Below are 23594 nucleotides of genomic sequence, written 5' to 3'. Positions count from 1 at the left end.
TCACTCCAGCGCTTTCTCTGCATTACATGATAGCCAGGCAAAAGATTTATATGACCTGAAGAGAACCCAGAGATCTGAAGAGAAGGTGTCTCTCCTTATGACCACCCAGGACCCCATAAAAATTGAATCGGTGGCAAGATTCCTACAGTTTGCAATTCAAGAACGTGAGCGCTTGTGTACCAAATGAGCTGGCCTAGTACTGTTAAATTACCTAATGCACTTAAATTGATTTTACTGTAAAAACTATGGAGATCTTGTATGGATTCTATGTATTTGCTTTTGTACATTTTATCTTATGCCAATAAAGGCTTTGTTGTTGTACGATAGCCAGGCAAGGGGCTAGAATTGTGCTGGTTTTCGAAAACGACTTCTGTTCCCATCTGCATGAGAAAAGTGAAGGAAGAATCAATGTAAAAACTCAAATAAAACAATTTCCTTAAGAAAGAGCTGGGCTTTTTTCGTGTGTAGGTGCAGGCCAAGTTTCTTGTGTGATTTTCTTAATCTCTCACAATCTCTTTTTTGAGTGGCAACAGTGACCGCTGCTACTAGGAGTATACGTCGAAAATAAAACTAGGGCTTTACTGTTGCCATGTGGTTTGGCAGTCCCCTCCCACACAACTATTTTTCTTTATTTCTTCTATGGGAAAAATATGAGGGGGTAGTTTGTTAAAAAAGAATTCAAAACTATCTTGCATGAGCTTCTTGCATTAGGAGCAAAGTTATAAATTGTGGAATATTTTCCCTGTACTGCAGATGGGGGAGGTGGTGTCTGAAAAGATTATGCTCATATTGCTAAGGATAGGAGGCTGGATGGTCTACAGCAAACCTGCTGTATAGTCCACTGTTATCCTCATATTGCGTTTACGAGGGGAAAATTGAGACAGGCAGAGCAATCCTAAGGGAGGGATAGTTGTGGCGGGCCTGAGGACAGCGCAGCCATGCTGCCTCCCGAGCGGCTTGCTGGCCTGGTGCGGTAAGCCAAAAGTGAAATTTCCCCCCAATCCCATGAAACTGCTTTATGTAGTTTCACAGGGCTGCGCCACCATTTTCCCAGCCACCAGTTCATGCCGACAAAAGGGGGCGTTCCCGTGGCAAAAGGGCTCAGGGAGCTGACTAAAGGCAGCCCCGCCTCTTTGGCACCAGCATGAGCCCTTGCACTGGAGACACACTGCCATGGCGGTTGAGCTGGCACCCATGCATGGCACTGCCACGCAGATCCCCAGTGCCAGCGTAAGTGGCCCAGCACTGGCGTTAGCGCCCATTTCCCCGGTTCAAGTGGCGCTAACACCAGTGCAGGGGTCAAACTAGCTCCTAAGGGCATATAATATTCCTATAATTTAGCAGCATTGTAATACAATGCAGTAGAACAACAGAATCATAGAGTTGGAAGGAACCACCAGGGTCATCTAGTCTAACCCCCTGCACAATGCAGGAATTTAACAACTACCTCCCCCCCACACTCCCAATGACCCCTACTCCATGCCCAGAAGATGGCCAAGATGCAGTACTCAGAAGGTCCCCTTATTATTGTTGTTATTTTTATTGTTACAAAACTAACAGCTTTATTTGTAAAACACAACTCAATTTGTCAGTGATGGTCATATACAGGTTATGGAGATGTAGGGGTTCCTATGTATGAGTTTGGCTTAACACATGCCACTGAATTAGGTGGTAGAATGGGGCATACCACTGGTGAATGCTAGCCCATGAAACAAGTAGAAAACTCAGCATGGATAAAGCTTCTACACGCTCCTCCTCCTGCAGAACTACGTGAAACTTAAAGGGCACTTTTAACATAGAGAATTATTTATTTGTTTTCAACACCCAGCTCAATAAAGAGTTCTGCAGAACCTGAAAGCTTTTCTGCAGCACCTGAAAGGGTTTAATGACATAACTCTGACTTAAAAGCCCTTCCCCTCACTCCCGATACGCAAGAGCTAGCTAAGATTCAGCTGTAGTGTGGAGAGACACCTCTGTAATCTCAGAGGTATTCTGGTGAGTCAACGGTTATTGTTAATATATATATTATTGCTTGGGGGGGATTAAAATTGGGTTGTCTGCGATCCACTGAGTGAACCCCACTGGGTTAAATCACAATGGGTCGCCATGTTAGTTTGTCACTAGCAGTAGAAAAGAGCAAAAGTCCAGTAGCACCTTCAAGACTAACAAAATTTCTGGCAGGGTAGGAGCTTTCGTGAGCCACAGCTCACTTCTTCAGATACACCTAGAATGGACAGATGCACTCACGTTCTAGCTGTAGCTGAAGAAGTGAGCTGTGGCTCACAAAAGCTCATACCCTGCCAGAAATTTTGTTAGTCTTTAAGGTGCTACTGGACTTTTGCTCTTTTCTCCCACAGGGTTAGATCGTCAGACGAGATCTGAGAGCTCCAGGCTCAGATCCCTGCTCTGCCATGGAAGCTTGCTGGGTAACCTTGGGCCAGACACATATTCTCAGCCTAACCTACCTCACAGGGTTGTTGCGAGGATAAAATGGAGAAGGGGAGAGCATACAAGCAGCTTTGGGTCCCCATTGGAGAGACTGGCATGGTATAAATGTTTGTTTGTTTACTGGGTGGCCCAGGCTAGTCTGATCTGGTTAGATCTCAGAAGCTAAGCAGGGTCAGCCCTGGTTAGTAGTTGGATGGGAGACCACCAAGGAAGTCCAGGGCTGCTGTGCAGAGGAAGGCACTGGCAAACCACCTCTGTTAGTCTCTTGCCATGAAAACCCCAAAAGGGGTCGCCAAAAGTTGGCTGCGACTTGACGGCACTTTACACACACACACACACACACACAGTCAATCAGACCAGTAAAAACATGGTATAAATGAAGGAATTAAATTGTTCTGCTGTGCTGAGACAAACTATCTTTAGTTACTCCGAATGCCCATGAGGGAGCGCCACGTGGGTATGTAAATCTGGTGAAAGGGAAAGACCAGACTCTCTGATGTTCTCCGTTAGTGACTAAGTACAAGAATCTGAAGAAGTGAACTGTGGCTCACAAAAGCTCATATCCTGCCAGAAACTTTGTTAGTCTTGAAGGTGCTACTGGACTCTTGCTCTTTTCTACTGCTAGTGACACACTAACACATCTACCCATTGTGATCTACGTACAAGAATATTGAGTATATGTGCTGCCGAGGACAAGAATATTTGCAAGATATTCCTAAAGGCAAGGATTTTTATTTATTTTTTTGCAAAGTGAGGGACTTCTTCAAAACAACTGCCAGTGATGCAACGCTGGGCTGGTTCCAGGAAAGGAAACACCCAGTCACGGTTTGAAATCTGAAATGAAACGAAGGCTCTTCATACACTCCAGGGAGAGGCAGCCATGGCAGCCGGGGGTCTCGTCAAGGAGTTCCGCAGTCAAGCCAAATGCCCCGTCTGCCTCGAATACTTCAAAAACCCAGTCACCATTGACTGCGGGCACAATTTCTGCCAAGCCTGCCTCGCCCAGCGCTGGGGGGAATCGAACAAAGCCTCTTCCTGCCCTCAGTGCGGAGAAACGGTCCAGAGGAGGAACTTCAAGCCAAACCAGCCCCTGGCAAACCTTATAGAAATAATCAAGGAGCACCAGGAGGGAGAACGAACAGGAGGAAATCGGCCGATGTGCGAGAGGCATCGGGAACCCTTGAAGCTCTTCTGCAAGGACGATGAAGCCCCCATCTGCGTGGTGTGCGACAGGTCAAAGAGGCACCAAAATCACAGCGTGCTTCCTGTGGAGGAGGCTTCCGAAGAGTTCAAGGTAGGAAGGCACTGCCATGGATGGGGAATCTAGTTCTACGGAAGCCAGTTTTCCCATCATCCCAAAGTTGTATCATATTTTACAGTGACCAAGAAAGGAAGCTCAGAATGGGGCTATGCAGATAGCTTCAGGTCTCTCTCTTTAATTAATTATTTCATTCATTCATTCCTTTCTAATCCCCACCTTTCTCCCCAAGGGTGACCCAAAGTGGCTTACACCATTCTGCTCTCTTCCATTTTATCCTCACAACGACCCTGTGAGGTAGGTTAGGCTTAGAGAATGTGACTGCCCCAAGGTCACCCGACAAGCTTCCACGGCACGAGCGGGGATTTGAACCTGGGTCTCCCAGATACTAGTCTGACACTCTTAGCCACAACATCACACTGGCTGTTAATGGATGAGACATGGGCTTAGTCCCTGCCCTGATGGTACCACTTGTTGCATCCCTTTGCTTTCCTGTACATAATTATTTACTTAGCTTTTTATTCTGCCTTTCTCAATGAATGGCTACAGACTAGGGAAAACCACAGAATATCTCACACAGATGGTGGTTTGTGTGGATGCAACACCGGAAATAGGGGAGAGATTAGATCCAAACTGTTCCATAGCTCAGGGCCTCCTTATCTTTCTAGTGGTTCGGTAAAAGCAGGCTGGCAGTAATTTCAGAGTAGCAGCCATGTTAGTACATTGCAACAAAATTACACAGGAGTCAGGTAGCTGCTGAAAGACTAAATTTATTTCAGCATGAGCTTTGATGAGTCAGAGCTCACTTCCTCAGAAGCACAGAAATGTGGGCAACCCCAGACTAGAAGAACTGCCAACAGTTGCCAGCAATCAGCTGAGAATGCAAAGGCCAAGCTAACCATACTAATATCAGCACTCAAGAGGTAATACCCAAGTACCCGTTGCGGGGTTAGCAGCCTGAATAGCCCAGACTAGAGGAGGAGGAGGAGGAGGAGAAGAGGAGTAGTAGTAGTAGTAGTTGGTTTTTATATGCCAACTTTCTCTACCGCTTAAGGGAGACTCAAACCGGCTTACAATCACCTTCCCTTCCCCTCCCCACAACAGACACCTTGTGACGTAGAGAGCTCTAACAGAGCTGTAACTTGCCCAAGGGCACCCAGCTGGCTTTGTGTGTAGGAGTGGGGAAACAAATCCAGTTCACCAGATTAGCGTCCCCCGCTCATGTGGAGGAGTGGGGAATCAAACCCGGTTCTCCAGATCAGACTCCACCACTCCAAACCACCGCTCTTAACTACTACACCATGCTGGTGTAAGCTTGTTAATTTGGAAGGTAAGCAGGGTGGGCCATGGTCAGTATTTGGATGGGAGACCACCAAGGAAGACCAGGGTTGCTATGCAGAGGAAAGCAATGGCAAACCACTTCTCTTGCCCTGAAAACCACCTGAGGGGTTGCCATATGTCGTGACTTGATGGGACTCAGTTGTTATGACTGTATACAATAACATTGCTCTGTCCTGTCATTTCTCTTGGGCATTCATTCACATGCAGATTGTAAGCTTAAGAACAAGATGTAAATGATTACTTTCCAAAGTTGGCCATTAGTCCTGTCTATAGTTAAGCATGCATGATACCAAATGTTTGGCTTTCTGATGAAGTTCTTGCTAATGTCCCCCAACATCTCTATGAAAGCAGGGAAGGTGAGTCATGGAGAAAATCCTAATGTTTCTCAGCCAATTGTAGGAAATCCTGAAATTTATTTATTACTTATTTGCATCATTTATACCCTGCTTCTCTCCCCCGTAGGGCCCTAAAGCAGCTTACATCATTCTCCACTCCTCCATTTTATCCTCACAACATCTCTGTGAGATAGGTTTGGCTGAGAAGGTGTGACTGGCCCAAGGTCGTCTAGTGATCTTCCAGAGCAGAGTGGGGATTCGAACCTTGGGTGTCCAAGATACTAGTTTGACACTCTAACCACTACACCACACTGGAAATCACTTTTGTCCATTACCAAATACTGTATTATTTTCTAAGAAAATCCCTGGTGGGTATCAGATGGATTAATGGGCTGATCTCCCCCGGGCAACGACTTTTTCTGTTTCTTTAGGAGAAGATCCAGGCCCAGCTACTATCTCTGGAGAAAGAGAGAGAGAAGCTCAAGGAACAGAAAATAACTGAAGAGCAAAGAAGCCAGAAGTGCCTGGTAGGTTTTTTCTGTTACCACAAGAACAGTGATGCTCAGTGACAAACTGTAGATTCCTGGGGCATCTTATTCCCTTAGATCAGTGATGGCGAACCTTTTAGAGACCGAGTGCCCAAACTGCAACCCAAAACCCACTTATTTATCGCCGAGTGCCAATGCGACAATTTAACCTGAATACTGAGGTTTTAGTTTAGGCATTCCCACACATTTGGAATCATGCATAGTTTGGTTCAAGTCCTGCAGCACCTTAGAGACCAAAAAGATTTGCGTGGGGTGGGGTGGGAGAGAGATCTAGCCATTTATGCATGGGAGGTTTTGGCTTGGATTTGCCGCTCTCTAGATGCACATTTTCCCCATCCAAATTCTCAAAACTCAACTATAAGCTTCCATGTAGTTTTGAGAATTCAGATGGGGGAAATGTGCACCTAGAAAGAGGCAAATCCAAGGCAAAACCTCCCAACAAGAAAGAGCCTCTCTCTTTGGAGAGCCAGAGGACTGTTCCTCAGATACAAGCAGGAGCGGAGACCCCGAGCCCCTCTATCCCAGTCAGAAGGCGGGGAGGGGTATTGCAAAGAAGGGATGCGGGGTGGGGGGACAATGCAAAATTGCCAGCAGCTTGGTTAGAGCTGGGGAGGGGGGTGGAGAGGGAGCAAGAGAGAGGGCGAGAAGAAAAGGAAAGGCCATTTACGCATGGGAGGTTTTGCCTTGGGATTTGCCGCTTTCTAGATGCACATTTTCTCCATCTGAATTCTCAAAACTCTGCTCCCCAAACGCACATTTGTCCCAGCCAAATTCTCAGAACTCAACAATAAGCCCCCGTGCAGTTTTGAGAATTCAGATGGGGAAAAATGTGCACCTTGAGAGCGGCAAATCCAAGGCAAAACCTCCTGTGCGTTTTCGCCCAGAAAGAAACGAGGAGCTTCTTCTTCCAAGGGCAAACCCCCCCTCCCAATGCATAAATATCCAAGAAGAAGTCCCAGAGAAACCCTGCAATGGAAGGAATCTCCTGGAGGGGGGGAAGCAGATGGGCTGGAAGGCTCCTCTCTCCAGAGAAGGTGGGCCCCCTGATGCAAAGGAAGGGAAGGGGGCGGGAAACGAGCCCGGGAGAGACAGTTGCGGCCTCAGTGCGAGGCGCGCGAGGCGCCCGGAGTGAGTCACAGGGGTGTCGGGAACAAAAGTAAAGCGGGATGGAGCAGAAGGGCCCCTCCCCCCCGAGGGTCCCAAGCCGCACCTTTGGGGATGGGGGGAAGGGGGGCAGCCCTCAGGCCCAAAGGTGTCCCCACCCCCCACTGCTTCCAGCGGGGATCCTTTGCCCCTCCCCCCCGCCTCTCCCGGGCGCTCCTCCCGGTGGGGCAGGGGGAGACCCCCCTCTGCGGCGGCGGCGCCTCCAGGTTCCCCAGCCCACATCTCCACAGAGGGGGGGGGCGCGCAGGCGGCCAGACCCCCCCCAGGAGCACCCCGCCACCCGCAGCCAGCGCCAGCAGGCCCCCCCCTCAACACGCCCCCCCCTCAACACGCCCCTCCACGCTTGGGGGTCGCAGATGGAGGGGCAGAAAAACCCTCCCTCCCGCCCTCGTTTTCTCAGCCCACTCTGGGCTTTTAGACGCTCCTCCCCCGGCCCGCCCGGGACGAGGAGGCGGCGAGTGTGGCGTGGGGAAGCCGGCAGCCCAGAGGCCCCAGCCGCCCGACGGCGGCGGCAGAAGATGAGTGGGGCTGCCCGGCCGCTCCCCCGGGGCCGCTCTGGATGGAGAGGCGCAGGGCGCGCCGGAGAGGTCCCCTGGGCGCAAGGGCGGCGGCGGTCCCTTTCCTCTCCTGTAGCGCCGGCGCAGCGGTCGGGTCCCTCCTCCTGCCTGCCTGCCTGGGCGGCGGAGCGAGTGAATGGCCGGGGTGGGGGGCGCCGGAGGGGGGGGGGCGGCGCTGCCGGCTGGCTCCGGCCCCTGCGCGTGCCCACAGAGAGGGCTCCGCGTGCCGGAGTCGGCACGCGTGCCATAGGTTCGCCAACACGGCCTTAGATAGTGAAGAATTAGGGTTAAGCAACCAATACCTCAATGTTTGGCATTAAGTATGGTTAGTAGAGTATCTGTAGGACACTTCACACATGCAAATTTATCCTTTGTTTTTGCAGCATCAAGTAGTGATTTGAATATGAAATGAATTTATTTTATTTAGCCCGGAGGCCAAAACACTCATTTAAGAGAGAGAGAGAGAGAGAGAGAGAGAAGAAAATGCCATACATTACACTGCAGCAGATATAATCCAGAAAACGCAGATGGCCAAGAAGACTTCTACCTGTAAAAGTCACACACATGAGGAGGACGGACTGTGGCTCAGTGGTAGAGCATCTGCGTGGCATGCAAAAGGTCCCAGGTTCAATCCCCGGCATCTCCAGTTAAAGAGACTAGGCGAGTAGGCGATGTGAAAGACCTCTGCCTGAGACCCTGGAGAGCTGCTGCTGGTCTGAGTAGACAATACTGACTTTGATGGACCAAGGGTCTGATTCAGTATAAGGCAGCTTCATGTGTGTTCATGTGAATAACAGTGGGAAATATTGTCGAAGGCTTTCACGGTCAGAGTTCATTGGTTCTTGTAGGTTATCCGGGCTGTGTAACCGTGGTCTTGGAATTTTCTTTCCTGACGTTTCGCCAGCAGCTGTGGCCGGCATCTTCAGAGGAGTAACACTGAAGGACAGTGTCTTCCTACACACTTGACACTGAGAGACACTGTCCTTCAGTGTTACTACTCTGAAGATGCCTGCCACAGTTGCTGGCGAAACGTCAGGAAAGAAAATTCCAAGACCACGGTTACACAGCCCGGATAACCTACAAGAACCAACAGTGGGAAATGCTCGGGCTAGTTAAGCATATTTTATAGTCAGAGAAAAATCACCTATTTTATCTGTCAAATATATTTAATATCTCTACAGTGGGAATAGTTGTCTAGCTTTGAAATTAGGTTATAGATGCCATTGATATTTTGCTTTTGCTTTTTTTAAATTCTATTTTGCTAATATTAGTCCTCAACCTATTTATAAAATAATTTCCATTTCTTGTGGAACTGATCTTAATTCATTTCATTATTTATTTTTATCATATTGGTCATTTTTGCCATAGTGTCATATTCCATTAGCTTATCTTTCCATTCTTCAATATCTGGGAGAAGTGGTTGTTTCCATTTCCTCGCTAAAACTACTCTGGTGGCAGGTCAGTGCTTTGAATTGCTAAGTGTTCTTATTATTTATAGGCAGCGGAACTATTAAATATGGTCCTTCTGCCACTCGGCTGGATTTACACATATGGTCATCAACTCTTACCTCATCCCATCAATTACACAAACTCCTCAGACTATGGTAGTAATAACTCATTGCACGTTTCTTCTTAGTTGCATCAGTCAAGAGCAATTGGCAGAGTCAGAGGTTAATTGCACAACTTCTCACCAGTTTACAGATTACTTAATTGCTGATCTCTGGTTGATTGCATCCAGCTCGGATTATTACATAGGCTCTAAGTAAAATGGTACAATAGCCCAAGTCTACACAGATCAACCCGTTGTACCTTTCCCACTTTTCAAAACAAAATGGAATGAATTGTCCATGTCCCTTTAATTGTTCCAGCTACAACTATACAGTCTGCCTCGCCCCTGACAAATGGCATTCCCGGTTACAGAAGAAGCAGCAGCAATATCTGCCTTATTCTTCCTCCCACTTTCAGTCATTCCCTTGGCTCCCTATGGTGTTGGGGGAGGGAGTCTCTGACCTCCAGGACCAAAGTTTCTAAATGCTCAAAAGGCTTCAGCAGGAGGGGAGAGTGGGAAAGTCCTTCTCTGCAAAGTCTGCAGATGGTTGGATGCACACCAGTTTCAACAACTCAAACTTCATTATATTGCACCTCAGATCCATACAATAATAGCTCACCTGTACAGGATGGATCCAGATTAATCACCTGGTTCCCAACAAAGGCAAAAGGCACAGCTCTGTAAATCTGATTTTGCGGCACCACAAATCCAGATAAGGCATTCATCTCAGTAATTACACTATAGCTAATTCCCAATTGCCATTAGCATCTTGTTCATCAACAGGATAAGGTAGAGGCAATGTCAGATAATGGAGTCTCTTATTTATTTTAGTAATGTAGGTATTTGAGCTAGATCTGAACAGTCAGACTGACTAGACCTGAATTCCAGACCCAAACAATAACCTCTGGAACTGGAAGCCACCCTCAGACAACCAAATCATATGTGAGAGGCCAAGAGGGGAAATAAGACCAAGGATTCTACCAAATTTTGCAATGCCATCATTTTGACTCCAGAATCTTGTTGCAATTTTGCTTCTCCTTTATGTAAATCGAATCCACGAGTCTCTACTTTTGCTCCATTTTCTCTTTCCTTGCAGCAGTTTTCCCCCTTGCATTTACATAATGTTACTTTTGTGCTAGTTGCATACCAATGCTGTATAATGTATTGGTGGTGTAAAATGCTGTAACAGCAGCATAATAGAGGGGGTTCCCACATAAGGGTTACCGCATTATGTATTCCCAGCGATGTATTAAGAGTCTGAAACTGTTATAAAAAATACTGTTTGCACTTTGTTTGGCCCCTTTAGTTTGAAGACGTCTTCCAACCATTTTTTAGCCGCGGCATCCAAAAACCCTTTTAAAGTGATGTTTTTTATAACATTTTCAAACTCTTAATACATTGCTGGGAATACATAATGTGGTAACCATATTCCCAGCGATGTATTAAGAGTTTAAAAATGTTATAAAAAACATCACTTAAAAAGGGTTTTTGGATGCCATGGCTAAAAAATGGGTTCAAACAAAGTGCGAACAGTATTTTTTATAACATTTTCAAACTCTTAATACATCACTGGGAATACATAATGCGGTAACCCCCTATAGCAAACAAATCAGGAACACCCCAGAGATAGACATGGACAGGCTTATGTGTCAACAATAACATAAGATTACTGTAAATCGCTCTACATAGGGCTGCCCCCGAGACTGATCAGGAAACTCCATCTGGAGCAGAATGCCGCAGCGAGGGTCCTTACGGGGCCTCCGTTGAAGGCCCCTATTCAGCCAGTGCTCCGTCAACTGTACTGGCTCCAGGTGGAGCACCAGATCAGGTTCAAGGTGCCGGTTTTAACCTTTAAAGCCTTTCATGGTCTGGGACCATCGTATCTGCAGGATGGTCTCTCCTGGCATGCCCCCCCAGAGAGCATTGCACTCTGCTAACAATTTACTGGTGGTCCCCAGCCCAAAGATTGTCTGGCTGTCCTCAACTAGAGCCAGGTCTTTTTCTGCCCTGTCCTCAGCCTGGTGGAACTCCCTCTCTAGTAGGGTTGCCAATTGCCAGGTACTAGCTGCAGATCTCCTGCTATTACAACTGATCTCTAGCTGAAGTGCCTATAAACTTCATTTATAGGAAAACATATATTCTTTCATATGTATAAACATTCATAGGTTCATGAGGTGCTATGCTCAAGAATAGAGCATAGCATCAGGCAGATATATTCTACCCACACATGGAAACTTTGGGAACGTTGGCATCCATAACTACAAGAGGCCAACAGAACACATTGCCTGGTACAGGCTTTCCCCTGTAGAGAAACACAGTGTCTTACCTTCACTGTTAGGAATGTGAATCACAAGACCAAGTGCTTGCTTAGAGACAGCTTCTACCAATCTCTATATACTATGTTAATTAAAGAAAGGCAGACAACCAATGTTTAGTAAGTCGACGTAATTGGAACATCCCTAACCAGAAGTTATAACTGGGGTAGCAATCCTTTGTTCTGTATGAAGACTGTCCTGCGCATTAGGGCAGTTTTATCCGGTATGTATTATTGAGCTCAATAAACTACTGCTTTGAACTATCAACCTCCCACTGTGTTATATTAATTCGAAATTAATACTATAACACAGGCTTTACATAGCCGATAGAGATCAGTTCACCTGGAGAAAATGGCTGCTTTGGCAATTGGATTCTATGGCATTGAAGTCCCTCCCTCCCCAAACCCCGCCCTCCTCAGGCTCCGCCCCAAAAACCTCCCGCTGGTGGCAAAGAGGGACCTGGCAACCCTACTCTCTAGTGAGACCAGGGCCCTTTGGGACCTTAAAGAATTCTGCGGGTCCTGTAAGATGGAGATATTCCGCCAGGCCTATAGTTGAGGGCAGCAACGGTTTATCATCAGAGCTGGCTTCCTTACCCCCCATGTTGTGCCTACTTAAATTGGTGGGCCCTGACTGCTTTTCCAGGCCAAGCGCTGCCTTATGCTCCTATGGTGACCACCTCTTGTTTTAATTATTCAACTGATTAAAGATTGGAACTGTTTTAATAAATTTTTAAGGTTGATTGTATTTTATAGTTTTATTATATTGTATTTGATATTGTTAGCTGCCCTGAGCCTGGCCTTAGCCAGGGATAGAGGGTGGGGTGTAAATGGAAAAATAAATTAGATAAATAAAGATAACAAAAAGAAACAAAAAAAATAGGTATATTTGTGCATCCATAGAAGAGACCCAAACAGAGCCAACTATAGAGGTATCTAAATCAGGCATGGCTAATAAAAGTACTGGAATTCTCTGCCTGTCCTGCTACAGGCTAGGGTTAGGGGGCTTAACCAACCTACAAATAGAATCAGGTGGAGGTCTCAGACAGAGAAACCTTGATCCCACCAGGGGCTAACTGAACCTTTAGCTTACCGGGGAAATTGCTGGTGGGCTACTACCTTGGAGAGTCACTGGCCACCAGAAGCAGGTAGCGCTGGATGGACTACTAAGCTCAGACGTAGCCAGCAACATAGGGCAGATGCTTACCCACTGCATCCCCCTACGGTCACCAATATGCTGTCCCTTTAATGGAAGCTTTATGTATGGAAGTAGGCAGCTGAAGCTTTTTATGGCATGGGGATCAATAACATCCTTTAAAAGGGACAGACAGGCCTGACCTAGATGGCCCCAGGCTAGCCTGATCTCAGCTAAGCATGGTTGACCCTGGCAAGTATTTGGATGGAAGACCTCCAAGGAATACCAGGGGTGTGATGAGGAAGCAGGCATTGACAAGCCACCTCTGAATGTCTCTTGCCTTGAAAACTCTACTGGGGTCGCCTTAAGTCATCTGTGACTTGATGGCAAAACAAAGGACAGGCCATTTCTCCAGCCAGTTGGCAACCCTACCTCTTCCTGTGCCATTTAACATTCCAAGCCACCCCAGCTCCCACGGAGATCACAATCCCCCCCCCAAAAAAATTTGATTGATCTATAATATCAAGGGATCTGACTCTTCCCCAATTTCGGTATGTCTTTCCCAGACACAGTTAGAAGTGGAGAAGCAGAAGATCCTGGCAACCTTTGAGCAAATGCGCAAGTTTCTTGAGGAAAAGGAAAACCTTCTGCTAGCCCAGATAACAGATCTGGAGAAAGAGATCAGGAAAAAACAGGAAGAAAATCTCACCAGACTCTGTGAGGAGATCCCACGTCTCAGCAAACTGCTCATGGAGATGGAAGAGAAGTGCCAGCAGCCAGAGAGTCAATTCCTGCAGGTAAGATTTAAAAAACGAGATTACTTCCTAGGACCCTGGGAAACAGTGTTGCCCTCCAACATTATGAAGGAGCAAGTGAATCCCTTTGAGAACAAGAAGTTATCAAATGGACGTTCCTGTCTTTAGAGCTGAATCTAATTTATTTCATTCTCTTTTGCAGAACATCGGAAGTACCGTGAGCAGGTATGGCTCCTTCTCTTTCTCCTTCTGTAAAAAAGAGGGGTTGGTTCCTTTTTTAAAAACACAGAGATGTTGCCAAAAATAAACATAAACACAGAAGCTCTTTTGAGTATGATCAACCTTCAGAAACAACCTTTTGGATGGAAATATTAAAGAGCTTAAAATTATATTTCCTTCTGACAGCAGGGAAGGGAGAGGGCCCCTTTGCCACAGGAGCTCGGTTACAATTGTAGATTTCATCTGAAAACAAGCACTTTTTATTCTGTATAGGGTTGCCAACAGGCTTGGAGGAAAAATGTCCTGTCCCCTTATAAGAGGATCGATGGGATGTTATTTATCTCCATGCCGTGAAAAGCTACACTGCCCGTTTTCATACATTAAACCTCTGTTAAAGGAACAGGACATTTTTCTCTGGGTCTTGTGGCAACCCTAGTTCTGAAGAGTGTGAAATCAGAAGTTGCCTCATAGTGAATCACAGCAAGTACACCCATATTGTCTGTCCTAAGGGGCAGTGGCTCTCCAGGGTCTCAGGTATTTCTCAGCCTAGCTGCCTGAAATCTTTTCAGGCTACAGATATCAGAGACTGAAGCTGTAACCTTCTTTCGTTGAATAGTTAAAACCTCAGATGTAGATGTTTGCTACAACCACCTCTGCTGAAATCGAGTCACGCTGCCATTTTATGCACTGGAGGTTTTGCCTCGGCTTTGTGCTCTCTAGATGCACATTTTCCCCATCTGAATTCTCAGAACTCTGCATGGGGGCTTATTGTTGAGTTTTGAGAATTCGGATGGGGAAAATGTGCATCTAGAGAGCGGCAAGTCCAAGGCAAATCCTCCTGTACATAAATGGCCAAAGTTTCATCACTCTCTCCTGAGCTTAGTAGAATGTGGAAATTCAGCCAAATGGTGTTGTTTACTTCCCAGATTGCAGTTATTTGTATTTGTCTCTGATTGCTCTGCAGTGAAGCTCAGAGTCAGCCTTCTTGAATCAATGGGCGCAAACGCATGGTCGCTTTAGCCTCCTTTATTCCCTGTTTCAGCCAGGATACAGCCAGGATCAAATGCATGCATTTTGCCGAATGTGCGTCCGATCCTGGCTGAATCCTGGCTGAAACAGGAAATAAAGGAGGCTAAAGCGACCGTGTGTTTTCGCCCAATGTGTCCTGAATTGGTGTTTGGCGAAAACGCATGTGTTTGATCCTGGCTGAATCCTGGCTGAAACGGAATAAAGGAGGCTAAAGCGACCATGCATTTTCGCCCTTCTAAAACAAGGACAGACATGTACAACCTTCTAGTTGCAAAGCATACACCCCACCAGTGAGCGATCAGCCTGGCATCTGCCCCAGCACATCTCTTATTTCTTCTATTTGTTCCTTATAAGGGGTCACAGCTCAGTGGTAGAGTATCTGTTTTGCATGTAGAAGGCCACAGGTTCAACCCCCAGGATCTCCAGTTAAAAAGATCAAGTAATAGGTGATGCAAATTACCTCTGCTTAAGACCGTGGAGTTCTGCTGCAGTCGGAGTGGGCAATACTGACCTTGATAGATCATCACTGGTTTTTCAAGTTCTCCAGAATTATTTATCAGGATGAATTTTAAAAACAAAAGGTGATGGCGGAGAAAGATGGGGACCCTGATAGGAGTGGGATCCTGTATCAGTTGTAGAGCATCTGCTTGGCATGCTGAAGGTCCAGGTTCAGTCCCCAACATTCCCAGTTAAAACGATCAGATGGTAGGTGATGGAAAGAGACCTCCCCCTTTGACCAGTCAAAGAAGAAAATGCAGACCCTGAAAGACCAATGGTTTGAATCAGAATAAGGCAGCTTGAAGTGTTCGACAACAGCAAAGGAATTACTGGGGAAACTATAGTTATATCACAGGAAGAGCTGCCTGGTGTTTGATAAAGCCAGACTGTGCTCCTAATCACCACATTTCAACTCTAATCAATTTCAGTCATAAGTAACATTATGCCCAGGGAAATGCCGATTGCCACCTTGGGGTCAGGAAGCAATTTTCCTCCAGGCCAGGGATCCTGGAGGTTTTTTTGCTATCTTCTCAGCATGGAACAGGTATCACTGGGGTGTGTGGAGGAGGTAGTTGTGAATTCCCTGCATTGTGCAGGGGATGGGTCTAGATGACCCTGGTGGTCTCTTCCAACTCTACGATTCTAATATTGAAAGCTTTTTTTAAAAAGTGACTGGCCAAACAGCAATTACAACCTACAAGCTTGTAGGTGAAGGCAGCACAATGCTTTTTAACTTTTTGATAAATGCAATTATCTTCTCTTCCAGGTTTGAGAAGGAACGAGTCGGGAATGTGGTGGACCTTTGTCCTTGGCTAGAAGAGATCCCTGGAATTTACTCACAAAAGAATTCTGCTTTAGAAAAGACTATGGAAAAATATAAAGGTATTGAGGACAGTTCAGGAAGGGGAATGGATACAGATCTGTGAGGTTAATCCACTTCCAGGTTTCCCTTGAAGGCAAGCTCCTTGAAGACAATTTGCCCTTCAAGGTTTTCTCCCCTGTAATTTCGATGCCCTTACTCCTAAAACAGGACCACATTAGGCAATGTGAAAATATCCATGATTAGAATCTTTTGTGGATTATGTAAAAACTAAATAGCAGGCTCAGGGAGTGGTCTGAACATTAGAGAATAATCATTGGGTGAGCATTTGAAAGGAAAAGGTGCCCTGAGCTAGACAGCCCAGGCTAGCTCAATCTCATCAGATTTTATAAACTAAACAGTGTTAGCCCTGGCTAGTATTTGGATAGCAAACCTCCAAGGAATACCGGGGTCATGACACGGAGGCAGGCAAAGGCAAAATACCTCTGAATGCCACTTGAAAACCCTATGTAGTTGCCATAAGTCAGCTGTGACCTGATGGCAAAAAAAGGGAGAATAGTTCTATCCTTTTACCTAGCACACTGCCCTGATCTTCAGAGCATTCAACTGCACTGCTAATTTGCTTTTCAAAGATCCTTAGGACAAATCTTCCATATTGTATCTAGGTTGGCCAACAGACTCCAGATTTGAAAGCTAATTCTTCAAACTGGTCCCTGCAGCTCTCCCTTGGATATCAGTTTGACCTGCAGCAAGTATTAGCTGTTGCTACTTACCTCCATGCCTTGAAAGGCTTCAGTTGCCCATTTCCACATAGCAGGCCTCTTTACAGGACATTTTTCTCCTGGCCAGATGGCAGCCCTAATGGTCACTCTTTCATCTTGGCCAAGGTTTCAGAAAACTGAGGGGTTTGGTATTTAGACTGATATTTTTGGCAGGTATTGGGGGTTAAAGTTTGGACGTGTTTTCTCTGTCTTTGCTGCCTTCGTAGTACATATGGATTAGACAGTTTTTGATACCAGTTTGACCCTAGTGTTGCATGGCAGCTTATTTTAATTTTTGTGAGCCACTTTGGGGGTGACTGGACAACAACCATCTGATTAAATTTTCACCTTTTCCTCCACATAATAGGGTCCCTGGAACAAGTGCTGAACAAAGGTAATTATCTGCATAGAACTAAAGAAGAATGGACTATTTTGGTGGGGGATGGAGATTCAAGTACCACCCCTTTCCAGACCATTAGCTAGATCTCTTTTCCCCTCACATAGGATCCAAGCAATAAATAGGCTAACCAGGGAGTCAGGATGCCAGAGCTGCCACAGGCCCACAGACAAATATTCTGTTTGAGCCCCCTTCACATTCAGAAGAACATGCACAATAAACTTTATTAGAGCAGTTATACTGGTATTATTCTCCAGCACCCTGTGTGCTTAGAATTTTGTATAATTAGCCCCCTTCCCCCATCAGTGGCGTTTAAAGGATGGTCAAACAAGTAATGAGTAGATGGACAAATGAATAAAACCCAGTGTAGTGTCTGTAGTAGGGTTGCCAGCCCGCCAGTGGCATTCCCCACTGCTGTTCTGAGTGGAAGCAATGTCTGTCCTCTCTAGGAATCACTGAAAACTCTGTGGTTTTACCATAGAATTTTGGCCAATTCCTAGAGAGGCATGACATCACTTCTGGGTTTCCCAAAAGTGCCATCACAGAGTTGCTCGAAGGCCACCCCCATATGGCCACCCCCCGGTATCCCACTGGTTGCCATTGCAGGCCTGGCAACCCTAGTCTAAGGGTGCTACCACAGAAACTTTTAGTTCCATATTCTCCTTCCCCAAACTGCAGTGTGTGTGTGTGCGGGACAGTTGCTTTCTCACAGCCTAGTCGACATTCCACATTTTCTCCTGCCTCACAGACTTTTCCCCCAAAAAACTTGCTTTGGTGTGATCTTTTTGGAAAGGTCATACTCAAACCAGATATTACAGAGCTTGAGAAGGTGCAGAAAAGAGCAACCAAAATGATTAGGGGACTAGAGCAACTGTCCTATGGGGAGCGGTTAAGACGCTTAGGGCTGTTTAGCTTGGAAAGAAGGCGGCTGAGGGGAGTCATGATAGAGGTCTATAAAATTATGCATGGTTTGGAGCGAGTGGACAGGGAGAAGTTTTTCTCCCTCTCCCATAATACTAGAACACGGGGTCATCTGCTAAAGCTGGAGGGTGAGAGATTCAAAACAGATAAAAGGAAGTATTTTTTCACACAACGCATTGTTCAATTGTGGAACTCCCTGCCCCAGGATGTGGTGATGGCTGCCAGCTTGGAGGGCTTTAAGAGGAGAGTGGACATATTCATGGAGGAGAGGGGTATTCATGGCTGTTAGTTAGAATGGATACTAGTCATGCTGCATACCTATTCTCTCTAGTATCAGAGGAGCATGCCTATTATATTAGGTGCTGTGGACCACAGGCAGGATGGTGCTGCTGCAGTCGTCTTGTTAGTGGCTTCCTAGAGGCACCTGGTTGGCCGCTGTGTAAACAGACTGCTGGACTTGATGGGCCTTGGCCTGATCCAGCAGGGCCTTTCTTATGTTCTTATGTCACCGCGTAGACAGGAAGGTGCTGATTTCCATACCTTCCAGCCCCCATCTGCGCCATTTTCTTTTAATTTCCCTGCCACTGATGGGTTTTTTGCTTTTTAAAACTGATAGTAGGTATACAGGTCTCAACACTCGAGCAAAATACCTCCTGCCAATTACTTGGTAGTACTACCAGCATAAACAATCTGGTGGCCAGAGGGGAGGGAAATGGTGGACACTACAGGATAACACAGAATATCCCTTATGGACCATCCGCTGTTACTCTGCCCTCTGTCCTCACAGCAGCAATGAGGAGTCATCCCCTCCCAAGAGCAGCCTTTGAGCACTAGCCCTGTTCCACTTATAATTCTGTTGTCAACTTAGTTGCCCCAGACAAGCCATCATTCTCTCAGACTCACATACACCCCTGTAATGGAGATGCCACGGGCTATTATTGACATAATGGATCTGAAATACTTACAACTCTCTTTAAAAGAGTTATATAAACACTTAATACTATTGTCTCTCTTCAGGTGTGGAGTTAGACTACATATGGTGTTTTGCCCCATCCAATTCTAGGATTAAGTTTAAAGGTAAAGGTCCCCTGTGCAAGCACCGGGTCATTCCTGACCCATGGGGTGACGTCACATCCCAACGTTTCCAAGGCAGACTTTGTTTGCGGGGTGGTTTTCCAGTGCCTTCCCCAGTCATCTTCCCTTTACCCCCAGCAAGCTGGGTACTCATTTGACCGACTTCGGCAGGATGGAAGGCTGAGTCAACCTTGAGCCGGCTACCTGAAACCGACTTCCGTCGGGATCGAATTCAGGTCGCGAGCAGAGCTTTTGACTGCAGTTTAACACTCTGCGCCACGGGGCTCCTGGGATTAAGTTTAGTGTCTGCTTTTTTACGAGTATGGGAATTTAAAGCTATCCCAGTAACTAGGCGTCAGAGTACTGCCTCAGCCAGTGGTTTCTCTCTGTCCGTTATCTGCCTCTGCTCAGGGAAGTGGCTTTTCTTGTTTTTGCCAGGTCTCCCAACCAGATGTTAGTGAAACCGGGGGGGGGGGGGAGGATTTGATGAGTCACCCTCTGACAGCTGATCATTTCCTCAATTTTATCTACCACCCGTCCCCTCTCTCTGCCCTGCAGTGAATATGACCCTGGATCCAGGCACAGCCAATCCCTACCTCGTCATATCTGAGGACCTGAAGAGTGTGAGGTGGGAAGGCAAAGAACAGGACCTGCCCGAGACCCCAGAGAGATTTGACAAAGAGCGCTGTGTGTTGGGCCATGAGGGATTCTCTTCAGGACAACATTGGTGGGAAGTGGAGGTGGTGGAGGAGGAAGAAGAAGGGGCGCTATGGGCAGTAGGGGTCACACGAGAGTCTATCCGGAGGAAAGGATATTTCAGCCTCAATCCTAGTGAAGGGATCTGGGCTGTGGGCAAGCCATTCTTTTACTCCCTCTCTCTTCGGCAACTGGCCGCTTTTACTTCCCCTAAGCGGACGCCTTTGGACTTGAGACCTGAGCCTAGGAAAATCCTGGTGTGCCTGGACTATGAAGAAGGCTCTGTGAGATTCTTTGATGCAGAGACAGACCACTCGATCTTCACTTTTTCTTCAGCTGTGTTCTCTGGGGAGAAGATCTACCCCTATTTTTGGGTGGGGAAGGGAGTCACGCTGAAATGCTGAATACCGAGGCAAATTCCCTACCTACTCCCAACTTCCACACCATCAGAAGAATACCAGCAAAAGATGTTGACTTTCTAGATCTGTACAACTGCATGAGAACCAGGCAAAGGGTTGTACTCTTAAATATTCCATTTCTCAAGAGTGGATGCATAGACTCTTCCATCTGCAAGTCAAATGTGGCAGCAGTAAATTGGCTCAACTGGGTGGGGATACGGCTGAGGTTGCCAGCCCTGCACTGGCAAGCCCTGGTAGTGTTTGGGGGCACAGGCTGGGGTGGGTAATGTCACTGACACCATCCTATCACTTCTGGACTAGTGCCCAGAAGTGATGTCATGGCATCTGTGATGTTCTAGGAATTCCCACAGTCTCTATGGTTAAGTGTCACAGGCACTGTGATGTCACTTCCAGGCGAGCACCCAGAAGTGATATCGTGGCATCAGAGCTATTGTTTTCCCTGCTCATGTTTTCTGCTGCTGCTCCATTGGGTGAGTGCAGGAGAAGGAACATGGGGGCAGGAGGTTTCCCACCATGGGTGGGGAACTAGTAAGGCTAGCTGTGACTTCTATTTTCCTTTTTTGCTAGTTGATGCAATTGTTTCAAAATACGGCAGTGAAAGGAGGATTGTAACCTCATGTTCAGTCACTATGCAGATTCCATCCCCCACATATGGAGGACTGTAGGGCATGCAGATGAGAATGGAAGTAACAGCTGTGTTACTTCCTAGAATCATAGAGTTGGAAGGGACCACCAGGGCCATCAAGTCCAACCCCCTGCACAATGCAGGAAATTCACAACTACCTCCCCCCACACCCCTAGTGACCAGAAGATGGCCAAGATGCCCTCCCTCTCATCATCTGCCTAAGGTCACAGAATCAGCATTGTTGACAGATGGCCATCTAACCTCTTCTTTAAAACCTCCAGGGAAGGAGAGCTTACCACCTTCCGAGGAAGCCTGTTCCACCGAGGAATTCCTGTTGCAATGAAAGAAGGTGGGGTGGGGTGAGGTGGGGAGAAAGACCTGGCCCAAAACCAAATGATGTGGAGTGTCAGGCAAACACGTCAGCCCTTCCAGGAGGAATGGAAAGAAATTCCCATGTGTGAAATCTTCTTGTTCCAGTTTCACATAACTTGCATTTCACTGTATACTGAAATGGTGGTATTTGCCACTTTGTAGTTCTGATATACTAGGAGCTCTGTGGCGCAGAGTGGTAAACTGCAGTACTGCGGTCCAAGCTCTGCTCACGACCTGAGTTCGATCCCAGCGGAAGTCGGTTTCAGGTAGCCGGCTCAAGGTCGACTCAGCCTTCCATCCTTCCGAGGTCGGTCAAATGAATACCCAGCTTGCTGGGGGTAAAAGGAAGATGACTGGGGAAGGCACTGGCAAACCTCCCCATCATGAACAAAGTCTGCCTAGTAAACGTCGGGATGTGACATCACCCCAAGGGTCAGGAATGACCCAGTGCTTGCACAGGGGACCTTTACCTTTTAGTTCTGATATAATTATACTGAATCTAAAGCAGAGACATCTTTTATGAATTCAGGAGGAGAACATGCATTGGTCTGTTGTGTGAAAGTTGGAACATTGGCTGAAATTTTAAAGCAAATAAATAAATAAATAAAGATCACGCTACCTGCAGCAAATTTTACTTAAGCGGCTGTTAAATATCAGCAGTTTTCTAACTCCCTGCCTAGTGGCCTCCAGTTTTGGGATCTGAGGTCAATTGTTTACATGCTCTTACAGAGTTCTGAAAAACTTGTTTTCATTGTTTTGCTGTTCTTACCTGAATTTGCAATTGTTTATTGTGTATTTTATAACCCCAAGTTTTGTAATGGCATATAGCCAGTTTGAACTTGAATTACTTAGGGTAGTTTCTGCAAACCATGTGTCTCGTGTTCCAGGATGTACTTGACTCTATGTGGAGATTCCACTTGGTTATCTTAATTAGTAGCCATTAATAGACATATTCTGCACAAATTTTCCTTAAAAAAACTATTTTAACCTTGGTCTAACTTCTCAGTTTTTTAAAAAAAGATGACTAAGTGGGGACGTGCCGAATGCTAGTCCAAGGAGGCCTGGGCTTCTCTTGCCCTATTTATTAGCCCTTCAGGGTAGCTGGTTGGAAGCCATGTGAAACAGTAAGGTGCACTAGATAGACCACTGGTCTGATCCAGCAAGGCCCTTCTTATATTTTTATGTCTGTACGGCTGCCATCCTCCAGGTACTAGCTGGAGACCTCCTGGAATTACAACTGATCTCCAGCTGATAGAGATCAGTTCACCTGGAGAAAATGGGTGCTTTGGCAATTGGACTCTATGGCATTGAAGTCCCTCCCCAAACCCCACCCTCCTTAGGCTCCGCCTTAAAAACCTCCAACTGGTGGCAAAAAGGAACCTGGCAACCCTATATGTGTGTGACTGAACTATGCAGGTAGAGTTGCCAACTCTGGGCTGGAAAATTCCTGGACACTTGGGGACAGAGCCTGGGAAAGGGAGGGAGCTCAGCAGGGATATGATACCATAGAGTCCATCCTCCAAAGCAGCCATTTTCTCCTGGGGAACTGATCTCTGTAGTCTGGACATCAGTTATAATTCCAAGAGAACTGCAGGCACCATCTGGAGGTTGGCAATCCTATATGCAGATGCAAAGGGGCATCGGCTCTTCAGGGTCTCAGGGTAGAGGTCTTTTGCATCACCTACTTGCCTAATTCCTTTAACTGGAGATGCTGGGGATTGAACCTGGGACCTTCTGCTTGCCAAGCAGATGCTCTACCACTGAGCTACGGCCCTTCCCCTAAACATTGGGTTCCTGAGCAGCTATGGGGTTGGGTTGAAGCTTGTTTCTGGCTCCTGGAATGTGCTTTAGTAGCACAAGGTCCTGGTGGGAAAGACTTCTGTTAATTTGGTATGTGTGAGTCTGCCATTGTCTAAGTGGGAGGGGTTTACACCACAGCTCATGGCTATACGCAGGAGTTAATGAAAGTTCCTACTCTTGAAGAAATCACAAAGGTTTCTTGTGCACGTGGAAACAATGTGCTAACTGGGGAGTTTAGTGGTGAAATTTGCAGGTGACTAGGAAAGAATCCCAGAGACAAACCATCAGGATGGGGAAGTCAGAGAACTGCATTTTCCTTCTTGGTACAAGAGTATGCATAGTTTCAAACAAGCGTCCGAATTTAAACCTTAACACTGAAACCAGCTATTAGAGTGCTAGGAAGGGAGTGGATGCTCTCTAGTACTTTGCAAAGTGTTCCACACGAAGGACCAAGGGGCAGCTATTGAGTGTGTGCTCAATGTGTGGAGAGAGCTCTTGGCTTTCAGGGAACAGCTTCATTCACTTGAGGCTAGCATTCCAACCTGGAGAAGCTGAGAAA

At 46.6% G+C, this 23594-nt stretch overlaps 1 protein-coding gene across 1 annotated transcript; it reads left to right on the top strand.

The window, feature by feature from the left end:
* The first annotated feature begins 3328 nt into the window (after window positions 1–3328).
* On the top strand, window positions 3329–20223 carry LOC130486992 (zinc finger protein RFP-like). Its single transcript, XM_056860317.1, has 7 exons — window positions 3329–3742; window positions 5814–5909; window positions 13216–13446; window positions 13607–13629; window positions 15917–16032; window positions 17099–17125; window positions 19682–20223. Exons 1-7 carry the CDS (start codon window positions 3329–3331, stop codon window positions 20221–20223), a joined length of 1449 nt encoding a protein of 482 aa, XP_056716295.1.
* Window positions 20224–23594: the final 3371 nt, after the last annotated feature.

The sequence above is a fragment of the Euleptes europaea genome, chromosome 1, assembly GCF_029931775.1.
Source record: "Euleptes europaea isolate rEulEur1 chromosome 1, rEulEur1.hap1, whole genome shotgun sequence".
Lineage (NCBI taxonomy): Eukaryota > Metazoa > Chordata > Lepidosauria > Squamata > Sphaerodactylidae > Euleptes > Euleptes europaea.
Note: the sequence above shows the minus strand (reverse complement) of the source record. Positions and strands in the feature narration are given on the sequence as shown.